General features: G+C 41.0%; 1 protein-coding gene across 2 annotated transcripts in view; it reads right to left on the reverse strand.

The window, feature by feature from the left end:
• The window catches only part of TBCD (tubulin folding cofactor D), a 487835-nt gene that overhangs the window by 440039 nt on the left and 33372 nt on the right, over positions 1–14424 (reverse strand). For both annotated transcript variants that reach the window (XM_033961208.1, XM_033961209.1), the window contains one exon: positions 2978–3075. In XM_033961208.1, the coding sequence (XP_033817099.1) occupies positions 2978–3075 (98 nt within the window). The remainder of the gene's footprint in view (positions 1–2977; positions 3076–14424) is intronic.

The raw sequence follows: 14424 nt of genomic DNA on the forward strand, positions 1-14424 counted from the left end.
AAATAACAGAAAACAAATTGGTTTAAAAAAACAACTTTAAGAAAAATTTTAAAATTCACAATAATAAAAGAACATAAGAACTGCCGCTGCTGGGTCAGATCAGTAGTTCATCGTGTCCAGCAGTCCGCTCCCGCGGTGGCCCCCAGGTCAAAGACCAGTGCCCTAACTGAGACCAGCCCTACCTGCGTACATTCTAGTTCCACAGGAACCTGTATAACTTTGTCTTGAATCCCTGGATGGTGTTTTCCCCTACGACAGCCTCCGCGTTCCAGTTTTCCACCACTCTCTGAGTGAAAAAGAACTTCCTTACGTTTGTACGGAATCTATCCCCTTTCAACCCATTTTCGATCATGTTTATGTCCTGTTGCAGGTCTTCACAGTCCTCCTGCATCTTTCTACTCTGAATAACTTTGTATCATCTGCAAATTTAATCACCTCGCTTGTCGTTCCAATTTTCAGGTCGTTTATAAATATGTTGAAGAGCACAGGCCCAAGCACCAAACCCTGCGGCACTCCACTGGTGACGCTTTTCCAGTCCGAGTATTGTCCATTTACCCCCACTCTTTGCTTTCTATCTGCCAACCAGTTTTTGATCCACGGGTGTATTTCACCCTCAATCCCATGGCTCGCAATTTTTTGAAGTAGTCGTTCATGCGGGACCTTGTCAAACGCCTTCTGAAAATCCAGATATACAATGTCGACCCAGTCACCTTTGTCTATCTGCCTGTTAACTCCCTCGAAAAAGTGCAGAAAGTTCGTCAAGCAAGATCTTCCTTTGCTGAAGCCGTGCTGGCTGATTCTCATCAGATTGTGTCCATCAAGGTGGTCAACGATGCAATCCTTTATCAGTGCCTCTACCATCTTTCCCGGTACCGAGGTCAGACTCACCGGCCTGTAGTTTCCCGATCTCCCCTCGAACCTTTCTTGAAGATCGGCGTAACATTTGCCACTTTCTAGTCTTCCAGAATCCTGCCCAATTTGAGCAACAGATTGGCTATTAGTTGAAGCAGTTCAGCTATAACCCCTTTCAGTTCCTTAATTACCATCGGATGGATGCCATCCGGTCCCGGGGATTTATCCCTCTTGAGCCTATCAATCTGCTTGTATACCTCTTCTAGACTGACCGTCAACCCAGTCAATTTCCCGTCTTTGTTTCCTATGTATAGCCTGTCAGCCTCCGGTAAGTTGCATATATCCTCTTCTGTAAATACAGATGCAAAAAACATGTTCAGTTTGTCGGCAATGGCTTTGTCCTCCTTTAGCACTCCCTTTATTCCATGGTCATCCAACGGCCCCACCGCTTCCTTCGCAGGTCGTTTCCCCTTAATATATCGAAAGAGCGGCTTGAAGTTTTTTGCCTCCTTGGCAATTTTTCCCTCGTGATCACATTTTACATGAGCTGAGAATAGAACAGCAATGTGCATCCATTTCGCTCTGTGGAAAAATGGTCCCTAGCTAGGTCCTGTGTGACAGCGCCAGAAAGGAGGCATACATAGTGCAACTATTCTAGATAGTATTCCTCCGCAGGTCTCTATTGGATGTCCATATTATACCTGTATTTCAAGTCCAATTACTAAAAGAATCATCAACAGAGAAAGAGGGCCCTATGACAGTTTTGACAAGGTCTCCTGCACTAGCTCAGTACTACAGTGAATCTGTGTATCATGTCTCTTTGGTTTAAGCCATGTTGAACAGGACATTTAAAATAATTTTCCTGGTCCTCAAGCTGAACAAGTCTAGAAATAACATTCCTATGGAGAAGCTAAACCAAATGCAATCATAACTAACTTGTCCATAGCTACTTCTCACGATTCTAAGTGTTGCTACTGTCATTCTTTCCGATTCACAGTTCCTCCAATACTTCCAACTACTAAAGTCTATTTTCGAACAGCTATATAGCAGTAAATATTAACTGCTATGTTTAAGAACAATTTTCTGTTGAGGCTAATGAGCTAAATTTTTAGTTGAAATTTTTTTTAAATCTAATTGGTTGAGTATCCTAAATCTGGCTGACTAATCAAGACCATGGTAATTTAACCAGCTAGCACTAAGCCTTGAAGGTAAAAGGGAGCCCTCATCAACTTCCTTGCTATCTCCCACCCTCTTGCCTAAAAGTAAATGAAGTGCAGGAGTCAGACAACCAAGCTGTAATTAAGGGTACAACCTCTTCCTAGCTGAGAGCAGGTTGCATAGGTGTTTTGACAGTGCACTTTGTCTACAGTGTGGAATAGAGAACCTGCAGAATACTATTGTTATCCCCTTCCCACCACTTGACTTAAAATGGGCAAAGGAGAAGAAAGGAAAGTTATATATTTGGTCTGCCAAATTAAGCAACTAGCTGACATTCTCCACTTGTCCTAAACCCCATGCTCAGGCTCAATCACAACTCAACCACCTAGTGAAATTTGGGAGGGAAAATTTAACCAAAATTTAATTCTAAAAACTTTGATGTAGCCAGCTCAATGCCTAAGTCCTTAACAACTGGATAGATCCTTTTGAAACTGATCTCTAGATGCCTACTAATTCACGCTAATGCAAATATCACTTGACTGTTACCAAAACTCCAGCAATGTCAATTTTTGCTTTAGCAAACTTTCCCTCGACATACTTGGCTTCTTCCAAGAGCACTGAAGTACATTTGAAGAAGAGACTTAGAGTCTCAAAACCTCATGTACATGGTTTCAGTGAGAAGTAACATAGCCTGCGTAGAAACCATTAGAATTCATGGGTTTCTACAAGAATCCATGACAATCCAGATTAGAAACAATGGAACTTTCAGATGTGTACTTATTCAAAGTAAAAGCCATTACATTCATCCACATCATTTTCAAGTTTATGATTATGCTTCATGGGCATAACTCCTACTACTAATGAAGTTTGGGTCATCAGTAAAGAAGTACCTCAAGGTAGATTTCTTCAAGTTCCAACTCTAATCTTAAAATTATCTAGTATCTAAAGAAAGTCAAACTCATTTTACCTTTGTGATGATATAAAGAAATTTGAAAGTCAAATGAACTAGTGCAGGAGGAGAGTTTTTATCTTGCAGCATATCCAACAATGAATGCAATATCCATTCTAGGGAAGAGAAAGAAAAATAAGGTCATATTTAATTTTTCATCTTCCCTTACTTACAAAGAAGCTTCTGTTCTATGTTTGATACACCACAGTTTTAATAAAGACCCTCTTTATTATCCTGGTCTGGTTTGCTATGGTCATTTCCACTCCCCTTATATTTTTGTTTTTTTGCTGGACTTCTGTGGAAGTGGTTTGGTTCTTTCCACTTGTGTTGATTTTAACTAAAGCCCATTAATAAAGGGTGAAAGGCTTATCTGTTGAATCCTTAGCCTTCTCGCAACATTAAAACATAATGATTAGCTATAGAGGTCCTTACAGTCCTAAAAAAACAAAAAAAGAGGTTAGAATAAACAAAAGCTTCTGAAAACCACACAGCAACAGTCGCTAAGTCAATAATTTTACTATTATTTTTGAAGCAGAGGTCACGCTAGCAAAAGAGACTTCTATGTGAAAGCCAGGATTAGTGCTGGATAAAAGTGGATGATGCCCAAAGACCTCAGTGATTGGGGTAAGGGTCCTTCTTCAGTAGCGTAGTAAATCCAGCTGCTCAAAACTCAGAGCAATATATGTAAATAAAATGAAGTTTGATTCTCCAAAAATGTACTCTCTTCTCTCCCCCCAATCTTATCCCAATGCTTCTCCTCCTAATCAGCTGCCATCATCATCCTTTCCCCAGTCCTCTAAACTGCATCTCCCCCTGGTTTGTTAATGCCTCTTGTTCTGTTTTCTTCCAGCATCATGTGGCTCTCAGTAAGCTTGATCTGCATGGAGTCTAAACTCCTTCACAGGTCACACAGCCTCACAAGAACTCTCAGTGAACCAGTATCCATGGGGATTGATAGATCCGGATAAATGTCATTTCTGGTAGCTTCAGTTACTATTAAAAATAGGCCTAATATTATATCCTATATTATGCCATACCATAAACTGTTCTAGACAAACTACCAGATATGTGGTAGGCAACGGGTGGGAATACTCAAGTGTGGCGTGCAAAGTTTACACTTAAATTTCCACCAGAAATTGATTTTATTTTCATTTTTATTTAAAGTATCATAGTATTTCTTAGATCTTTTTTGCTGTTTGCTTGAGGAGTTTCGGTTACTTGAGTTTCGGTTAACAGAGAGTCTACTGTAGTTTGCAAATTTATATGCTGTACAAAAAAACCCAGCTGAGAGCCACACAGTCCTGAAGCAAAACAGAGTAGTTGTTCTGGAGATAGTGGCAGCAGAAAGCCTCTGCACAAGGTGGGGGGTGGGAATATGTATTATTGAGAGAAGAAAGGAAGCCACACTTAAGGTCAATAGGGGACTGCCACTGCCCATCCCCCCTACCAGTGCAGTGAAGAACCTAATATATCTGTGCCAATTCAACTAATACAGGAAAGTAATTGGATGAAAGTCACCAAAAAAAAAACCCACACACAACTTTTTGTGGAAACAAAACAAAAGCCAAGGAAACAAAGCAAATCAACCTATGTAGAATGGTGATATAACCAAATTATTATATATGATGGGTGTTCAACATCTACCTCAGTAGAAAAGAAATCAGTTTACAAAAATTTTTCTTTTATTTTTCTATACAGTTCCCTGATAGCTCCATATATGTCATTCACTTTTCCTTCATTGATTTAAACCCCTTTGTAAAGAATTATTCTGTTTGACCTTCAGGGATGTCACAGCTTCCTTGACATCTTCATCACTTGAAAACTGCTGCCCACAAAGAGAGTTCTTCAAAACTCGAAACAGGAAATAATCCAAGGGAGCCAGGTCAGGACTGAAGCGGTGGGGCCATTAGATGACCAGGGAATAAAGGGAGTACTAAAGCAGGACAAACTGAACACATTTTTGCGTCTTATTTACCGAAGAGGATATATCCAATATACTGGAAGCCGACAGGAAACTGACAGGGACAATGGTCAGTCTAGAAGAGAGATGCAGACAGACTGATAGGCTTAAAAACAATAAATCCCCGGGACCGGATGGCATCCACCTGAGGGTAATCAAGGAACTGAAAGGGGTTATAGCTGAACTGCTCCAACTAATAGCCAATCTGTTGATCATGTCAGGAAAAATTCTGGAAGACTGGAAAGTGGCTGTTACTCTGATCTTCAAGAAAGGTTTGAAGGGAGATCCGGGAAACTACAGACCAGCGAGTCTGACTTCGGTACCGGGAAAGATGGTAGAGGCACTGATAAAGGACCGCATCATCAATCACCTTGACGGACACAAACTGATGAGGACCAGCCAGCATGGCTTCAGCAAAGGAAGATCTTGCTTGACAAACTTACTGCACTTCTTCAAAGGAGTAAATGGGCAGATAGACAAATATGATCCGGTCGACATCATATATCTAGATTTTCAGAAGGCGTTTGACAATGTTCCGCATGAACGTCTACTTTGAAAAATTGCGAGCCATGGAATCGAGGGCAATATACTCACGTGGATTATAAACTGGTTGGCGGATAGGAAACAGAGAGTGGGGGTGAATGGACAATAATCAGATTGGAAAAGCACGAGTGGAGTGTCACATGGTTTGGTGCTCAGGCCTGTGCTTTTCTACATATTTATAAATGACCTAAAAATTGGCACGACGAGTGAGGTGATTAGATTTACGGACGATGCAAAGTTATTCAGAGAGTAGTGAGGACACAGAAGGATTACGAAGATCTACAAAGAGACATAAATACGCTCGAGGAATGGGCTGCGAAATGGCAAATGAGGCTCAACGTGGATAAGTGCAAAGTGATGCATGTCGGAAACAAAAATCATATGCACGAATACAGGATGTCCGATGCTATACTCAGAGAGAACCCCCAGGAAAGAGACTTGGGAGTACTTGTAGACAAGTCAATTAAACCATTCACGCAATGCGCAGCAACAGCGAAAAGGGCAAACAAAATGCTACGAATGATTAAGAAGGGGATCACAAAAAGATCTGAAAAGGTTATCATGCCGTTATACCGGGCCATGGTATGCCCCCACCTGGAAAACTGCGTCCAACACTGGTCGCCATACATGAAAAAGGACATAGTACTACTTGAAAGGGTCCAAAGAAGAGTGACAAAAATGGTTAAGGGACTGGGAGAGTTGCCGTACAACGAGAGGCTAGAGAAACTGGGCCTCTTCTCCCTTGAAAAGAGGGGACATGATTAAAACATTCAAGATATTGAAGGGAATTGACTTAGTAGAGAAAGAGATTGTTCACCCTCTCCAAGGTGAAGGGAAAAAGAGGGCACTCACTAAAGTTAGAAGGGAAAAGATTCCATACAAACGTAAGGAAGTTCTTCTTCACCCATAGAGTGATAGAAATCTGTAACGCTCTTCCGGAGGCTGTTATATAGGAAAACACCTTTTAGGGATTCAAGACAAGGTTGGATAAGTTCCTATTGGAACAGAACATACGCAAGTAAAGATAGACTCAAATAGGGCACTGGTCTTTGACCTAAGAGCCGCCACGTGAGCAGACTGCCGGGCACAATGGACCACTGGTCTGACCCAGCAGCGGCAAGTCTTATGTTCTTATGACTATAGGGTGGATGGTTCAGCTGCCGACATCCACATTCTCTGATGGCAGCCTGTGCTTGTCGTGACATGTGCACTGGCACCTGCTGTAAGTTTTCCACAAAATGATCATTGTATTGGTGTAACTCAACCTGGTTATGATTGTCTTGTGTGTCATGAACTCCAGAAGCAAAGTCCTTCATCATCCCAGAAGACAGTTGCCATGACTGCCTGCAGATTTTTCTTTCTTGAACATTTTTGGGGTGGGAGATGATTGCATTGACTCCATTTTGGACTCTGGATCTCTGTGATAAACCCAAGTCTCATTTCCTGTCACCAAATGATGAAAAAAACTCACTTGGTCTTCACAGAGCATCTCCAAGTTCTCCTGACAGGACTGGAGCCTCGTGGCCTTCTGACATGACATCAGCATTCTTGGAACTCATCTTGCACTAACCTTGGACATGCCCAACATTTCATTAATTTTTTATTTTCCAAACTGTACCTGCCAAGATGCCCATTTCTTCAGCTATTCAGGAAACCTTAATTTAGCTGACAAAATTAAAACCTCAACTTTCTTGCACATTTCTGTGTAAGTTGCTTCCACAGGCCATCCATTGTGTGGGTCATCTTCAATGGACTCTCTACCCCACTTAAACTGCTTGCTCCAAAATTTTACTTTTTGGATGATGGGGCAAACTTACCATAAACTGCAGTCATGTGTTCATGGATCTCCTTTGGCTTTTTTCCTTCTTTTGTGAGAAATTTTATCACTGAACGGTGCTCCAAATCTAGCAGTTTCTTACTTGATTTGCATGAGGACTCTCCTGTCTTTTGAAATGTTAGACTTGCACCGAGCCACAACTATGTATGAGTAACCTTGAGACATGGCACAACATGCCCAGACTTGTTTCAACATGCTTGCTACTTTCTTTCATACTCAGATAAATTACACAGGTCAACACATCATTTTCATCAGAGTTAATGTTGGGTGGGTTTTTTAGTATTTTTCATGATTTAAAATATGTGTTTATTTTTTCACTAGCACATCACATTTTTGTAACGAGGCTCATTATATATATAATTACTAGCTGTTGCCCCGGCGTTGCACGGGTATTTAATTATAGCAATAACACTGTAAATGGATTCAAATAAAGATACTTTATAGTGGTGAATGAAATTATTTTTTTACAGCTTTATAAAAAGTACAATATTCAAATTATAATGTGAAATATTTGACAAAATGAATACAATACAACTAACACAAAACTTGATTATAAACAACATTTTTAGTTTCACCTCCAGGAGCAAGAACATATAAATTATTGGGTGAACCCACCTTTGAGCAAGCAACATAGAGTTGTCCATGGGAAAAACAGGGGGATCTTAAATCCACTCCACAGTATGTAATAGTCTGTCCCTGTGATTTGTTGATTGTGATAGAGAACGCAAGTCTCACTGGAATTTGCAATCTCTTAAACTGAAAAGGAAGATGTGTTGCAAGTTTCGTTCAAATCGGGCAAGCCATTTTTGCGTTGGCAGCTTTTTACATTTTTTCCATTGACATGAATGGGTGAAATCTGATTTTCAGTTTGTAGCTCTGCCCACGTGTGCAGGTGGGCCGCGAGACCCCCAGAACATATCACCCCAGGTAGTGAGGGATCTGCATACCAAGTTTCGTTCAAATCAGGCAAGCCGTTTTTGCGTTGGCAGCTTTTTACATTTTTTCCATTGACATGAATGGGTGAAATCTGATTTTCAGTTTGTAGCTCCGCCCACGTGTGCAGGTGGGCCGCGAGACCCCAGAACATATCACCCCAGGTAGTGAGGGATCTGCATACCAAGTTTCGTTCAAATCGGGCAAGCCGTTTTTGCGTTGGCAGCTTTTTACATTTTTTCCATTGACATGAATGTGTGAAATCTGATTTTCTGTTTGTAGCTCCGCCCACGTGTGCAGGTGGGCCGCGAGACCCCCAGAACATATCACCCCAGGTAGTGAGGGATCTGCATACCAAGTTTCGTTCAAATCGGTCAAGCCGTTTTTGCGTGATCGCAGCACATACACACACACACACATACATACACACATACATACCTCCGATTTTATATATATAGAAGAAGATAAATGTTAATTGGGCGATAAACGTATAAGGATAAACTTATAAGGAGGGTTAACGACAGTTGTCTTTGTTTTTATTATGCTACAGGCGGTGATTAATATCAGTCTTTATCATGCCAAGACATTGTACTAAAATCGTCTGTTAGGTCTGTGGTTCATTCACGACATCGCCCAATTAATGTAGATCTGAAGAAGGTATACAAATTGTACTTTGGCTGTCCACTGGGTGACCAGGATAAGTCTTGGGCTCCACATATCATCTGTACCAGTTGTTCCACTGGACTTCATGACTGGCTCAATTGCCAAAAGGCAGCGATATCATTTGCAATCCCAATGATATGGAGGGAACCGCGAGACCATATTAAAGATTGCTACTTTTGCCTTGTGAATACAAGTGGATTCTCAGCTAAAACTAAGCAGAAAATTATATATCCTACTCTGGGTTCTGCTATTAGGCCTGTTCCTCATGCTAACTCATTGCCTGTCCCTGATGCCTGTCAAGATGGACTTGCTTCTGTGGAACATGATGAGGAATGTGATGATGATGATGCAGCAGCTGGTCACAATTCAGAATTATCTGATCCTGATGATGTAAATGATGAAGATTCAGAACCAGAGTCCTTTACACAAGCTGAGTTCATTGAACTTATTCGTTAGCTAAATCTTTCAAAAGAAAAAGCAGAACTTTTTGCTTCAAGGCTTAAGCAAAAGCACTTGCTTGCAAAAGATGCTAATATAACTCATTACAGAAAAAGGAATCATAACTTAACATTCTTCACTATAAATGGCTCATTGTGCTTTTTCATGATATTAACGGGCTCTTCAGCAGTTTGTCACAAGTGCATTGTCCAGATGAATGGTGTCTCTTCATTGATTCTTTACAGAAAATCTTGAAGGCAGTGTTACTGCATAATGGAAATTCTAAACCAAGTATACGAATTGCCCATTCTGCTCATCTAAGAGTCTTATGAGAATATGAAAAATTTATTAGAAGCAATCAGTTATAAAACACACCAATGGAACATCTGTGGTGATCTGAAGATCATTTGCATGCCAATGGGAATGCAAGGAGGATTCACTAAAAATACTGCTGTTCCCTGTGCTTATGGGATAGCAGATCTACACTGAACATTCTGTCAAGCATGTCTGGCAGATGAAGGATACCTTTAACACAGGGAAAAGCAGTGTGACATTTATGCCATTGGTGGATCTTCATAAATATTTCTTCCACCTCTTCATATCAAGCTGGAGTTGATGAAGAACCTGGTAAAGGTCATGGGTAAAGCAAACTTGCCAGGTTTTCAATATCTTGTTAAGAAAAGTCCCAAAATCAGCACTGCAAAACTGAAGGAAGGGATATTTATAGGCCCACAGATCAAGTCCATTATGCAGGATGAAGATTTTAAGCAATCACTCTCAGCAGCTGAGCTTGAAGCTTGGGAGACATTCAAGTGGTTAGTGGAAAACTTTCTGGGTAACCATAAGTCGCCTTCATACAAGGAAGGAGTTCAGAATCTCCTTGACTCACATCAGAAATTTGGCTGTCGCATGTCATTAAAAATACACTTTTTGCACTCGCATCTTGACTTTTTTCTGGAAAATCTTGGAATGGTAAGTGACGAACAAGGAGAACATTTTCACCAGGACATTCAGTTAATGGAGCATCGCTACCAAGGTTTCTGGAATGAGAGTATGATTGCCAACTATTCTGGATGTTGTGCGGTGACAATCCAGACACAAGTCACAAAATGAAATCATAGTCTAAGCATTTTTGAAGAAACATCGGTTGCTAAGTGACACAGTTCAGTATAATTATTTGACTTTGGACTGAAGATACTGCAACATTTCTTTAAGTTGATGCTGCAATTCTTAAAACCCTATATGCTAAAATGCTATAAACTAACATTAGTCATAACTTTTAAAAGTGTATGTGACTGAAAAAAACTAACAACAGATCTGAAATCAGCGTGAAAAACTGATTTAGAAAAATGTGCTGTGTTGTCAGATGATTCCCAAAAAAAATTTTGTTGCCTTGTGAATTATTGAACGCCCCTTGTATGAGTACTTCAACACAGTCCTTAGAGCACAAGTTTTCAGGAAATACACAATGAATATGCAAGAGGCAGATTTGCATATAAAGGAGGGAGTGCATTCAATATCTCTCATGCATATTCATTCTGTATATCCTGAAAATGAAACTGACTGGATATGTCCCGAGGACTGGGTTGAGAAGCACTGATATATACATACACACACATACTTCTATGGATGGAAATTTTATATGGGACTAGAGAGGACAAAATCCAAACAAAAGAGCAGTGCCTGGTCTTCAAACCCCTATTTATTAATAGTAAATAAATTATATACTATTAATCAAGTGGGGTTTGAAGACCAGGCACGCTCTGTTCTTTTGTTTGGATTTTGCCACTTAGTGTGCAGAAACGACTTTCTCCTTTGTGGTTTCTAGAGAGGACAAGCACATAATCTGTTGCAACAATTGCCTATGAACCTTTATAAAATAGCCTACTCAAAACTTCCTGAAGCAGGAATAATTCTGTGCAGGTATATTCCAGTAGAAACTTGGGCCCGTATTCAATAAACGGTGCCGTTATCGACAGCCTCCTAAGAAATGGCTTCCAATCACGTGTCAATCACGCACCGACGGCGTTTGTTGGATCGTGACTGTTTATAACACAGGCACCTTAAATGTAGGCCAGCATTTTAAAGGTCTACATTTTTTTTTTTTTTTTTTCAAAATTCTTTATTCATTTTTTCATCTTACAAGTACACAATATTACACTACATTTAAGGCACCAATCTTGTGCCTATGGAGGCACACAGGGACACCTACAGATGACTAAGGCCACTTCTGGCGCAAATCATGCCCCGGCTTTAGGCATCCGTAGGAATCTCTATGCACCTCCGTAGGCATGAAACCGGCGCCTTAGAATGGTGCCTTTAATTTTTTTAGAAATGTGCCACCTGATTGGTCAATTCGGCATTTCGGCACATGGACAGATCAAGTTTGATATGTAAAACAATGTTCCTTGACCTCAGTAATCACTTCTCCCTGCAATGCCTCAGGTAGAAATTCAGATTATGAGCCCTCTAGGATAGGGAAATACCTACTCTACCTAAATGTAACTAATCTTTGAAATGTTCAGGTTTGGAAAACAAGTAATTAACCTCCCTCCCCCTTTTACAAAACCATAGAGCAGTTTTTAGCACCAGCTGAGCAGTAACAATTCCAACGCTCATAGAAATTCTATGAGCATCAGAGATGTTACCGCCACAGCCTGCACTAAAAAATGTGCTACGGTTTTGCAAGAGAGGGGGTAAATTTAGAAGAAATCCTAATTAAAAAAAAAAAAAACCAAAACATACCTATCACACAATCAGCTATTCATTTGGTAGACAAATCCTTGATATAGGGGCAAGAAAATGAAACTTTCAAAGTCTATTTAATATTTCTAGCCTCAGCTAAGGACAGTGAACAATTAGAGAATGACACAGTAGCTGTGGTCTCAGAGATGAAGCAGGAAACTACAGGCCGGTAAGCCTCACTTTGGTTATTGGAAAAATAATGGAAGCGTTGCTGAAATAAAGGATAGTGAAATTCCTAGAATCAAATGGGTTACAGGATCCTAGGCAATATGGTTTTACAAAAGGTAAATCATGCCAGACCAATCTGATTGAATTCTTTGATTGGGTGACTGGATAATTGGATCAAGGGCATATGCTATACATAATTTACTTAGATTTCAGGAAAGCTTTTGACACGGTTCCTCATAGAAAGCTCTTGAACAAACTTGACGGGCTGAAGTTAGGGCCCATGCCTTTTTGTATTCTGTCACTATTTTAATCCTCATTACCTCTACCAGAAGGGCATTCTAGGTATCTAACATCCTTTCATACCATTTATCGGGAGTATTAACATACACAACACAGATTTAATAGTTGAATCCCTACAGGGTTCCCCCCCCCCCCACACTCATTCGTACTTTCAGTTCTGCTGTGTCCAGTACTAGGATTTGGTTGCCGAGCCTTCATGCATAGCTATCTAGGGAATTCCCCACTATTTTATATCCCCCTGCCTCCCAATATACTTAGCTTCGTCACTATAATGGTGAAGCCTTGGTGCAAGGCCTCCAGCTGAAGTCATAGGACCTAAATCTAACCTAATGCATCACAATCCTAATGTGTGTTACATTACTGTTCTATACAATTGTGTTGTGTTATGCTGCCATCCGATGACCTTTTCAGGAAACTGCATTATAATGTTACTTTGGGGCAGGAGCCAGAGAATTAGGATGTATTTTCTCCTATAGAGTACATGCTCCATTTTGTATGCCTGCACTCTTTAGGGCTTAGTTCTCGCTCATCAACTATTGTTGTTATGGGGTTTTTTAACCTAGCAATTTATTAGGTACAATTTCAGTACTTTTAAACCTAACAGCTTACAATAGGTTCCAATTTCTTGTTCAATGAAGTTGTGAAAAGCTTACAGGCAAGCCCTTCTTGTGCATATAACACTGACGACTTACCACACACTTCCAATTCAGGAAGGCACTGAAAACACATCTATTCTCTTCACTGCACTGACCTGTTACAACATATTCATGTATATGTGGTTTATACCTATGTATCATTTCTTTTTTTTTTTTTTGTAATAATTTTTATTAGCGAATGCAACACAGAGTGTACAGAAATCCAACAGTACAAGGACACAAGGTCCCAATATAGAGAAAGCAATGTTACTTACCGTAACAGTTGTTATCCAGGGACAGCAGGCAGCTATTCTCACTAGTGGGTGATGTCATCCGACAGAGCCCCGATACGGACGTCTCACAAGCATGTCTTGCTTGAAGAAACTCAGAAGTTTCGAGATACCGCACCGCGCATGCGCCAGTGCCTTCCCGCCCGATGGTCCGGGCGTGTCTCCTCAGTTCAGGTAGCTAGCAGAGAAGCCAACCCAGGGGAGGTGGGTGGGACGTGAGAATAGCTGCCTGCTGTCCCTGGATAACAACTGTTACGGTAAGTAACATTGCTTTATCCCAGGACAAGCAGGCAGGTATTCTCACTAGTGGGTGACCTCCAAGCTAACCTCAATGGGATGGTGGGAGAGTTGGCAACTTAGGAGAATAAATTTTGTAACACTGTTTGGCCAAACTGTCCATCCCTTCTGGAGAAAGTATCCAGACAATAAAGAGAGGTGAATGTATGAACCGAGGACCAAGTGGCTGCCTTACAAATCTCCTCAATCGGTGTCGATCTGAGGAAGGCTACAGAGGCTGCCATTGCTCTGACCTTCTGGGCTGTGACCCTTCAGGGAAGGGGTAATCCAGCCTGGGCATAGCAGAAAGAGATACAAGCTGCCATCCAGTTGGAGATGGTGCGCTTCGATACAGGACGTCCCAACTTGTTTGGATCAAAGGAGACGAAAAGTTGAGGAGCAGTTCTGTGTGGTTTGGTGCGATCCAAGTAGAAAGTTTACAGTCCAGAGTGTGCAGAGCTGATTCTCCAGGATGAGAATGAGGCTTTGGAAAAAACACTGGAAGTACAATGGATTGGTTGAGATGAAATTCAGAGATCACTTTAGGTAGGAATTTTGGATGAGTGCGGAGGACCACCTTGTCATAATGGAATACTGTGAAAGGTGGGTCCGCCACCAAGGCCTGAAGCTCACTGACCCTGCGAGCAGATGTGAGGGCCACCAGAAAAACCACTTTC

This window comes from Geotrypetes seraphini, chromosome 10 (genome assembly GCF_902459505.1).
Source record: "Geotrypetes seraphini chromosome 10, aGeoSer1.1, whole genome shotgun sequence".
Taxonomy (NCBI): domain Eukaryota; kingdom Metazoa; phylum Chordata; class Amphibia; order Gymnophiona; family Dermophiidae; genus Geotrypetes; species Geotrypetes seraphini.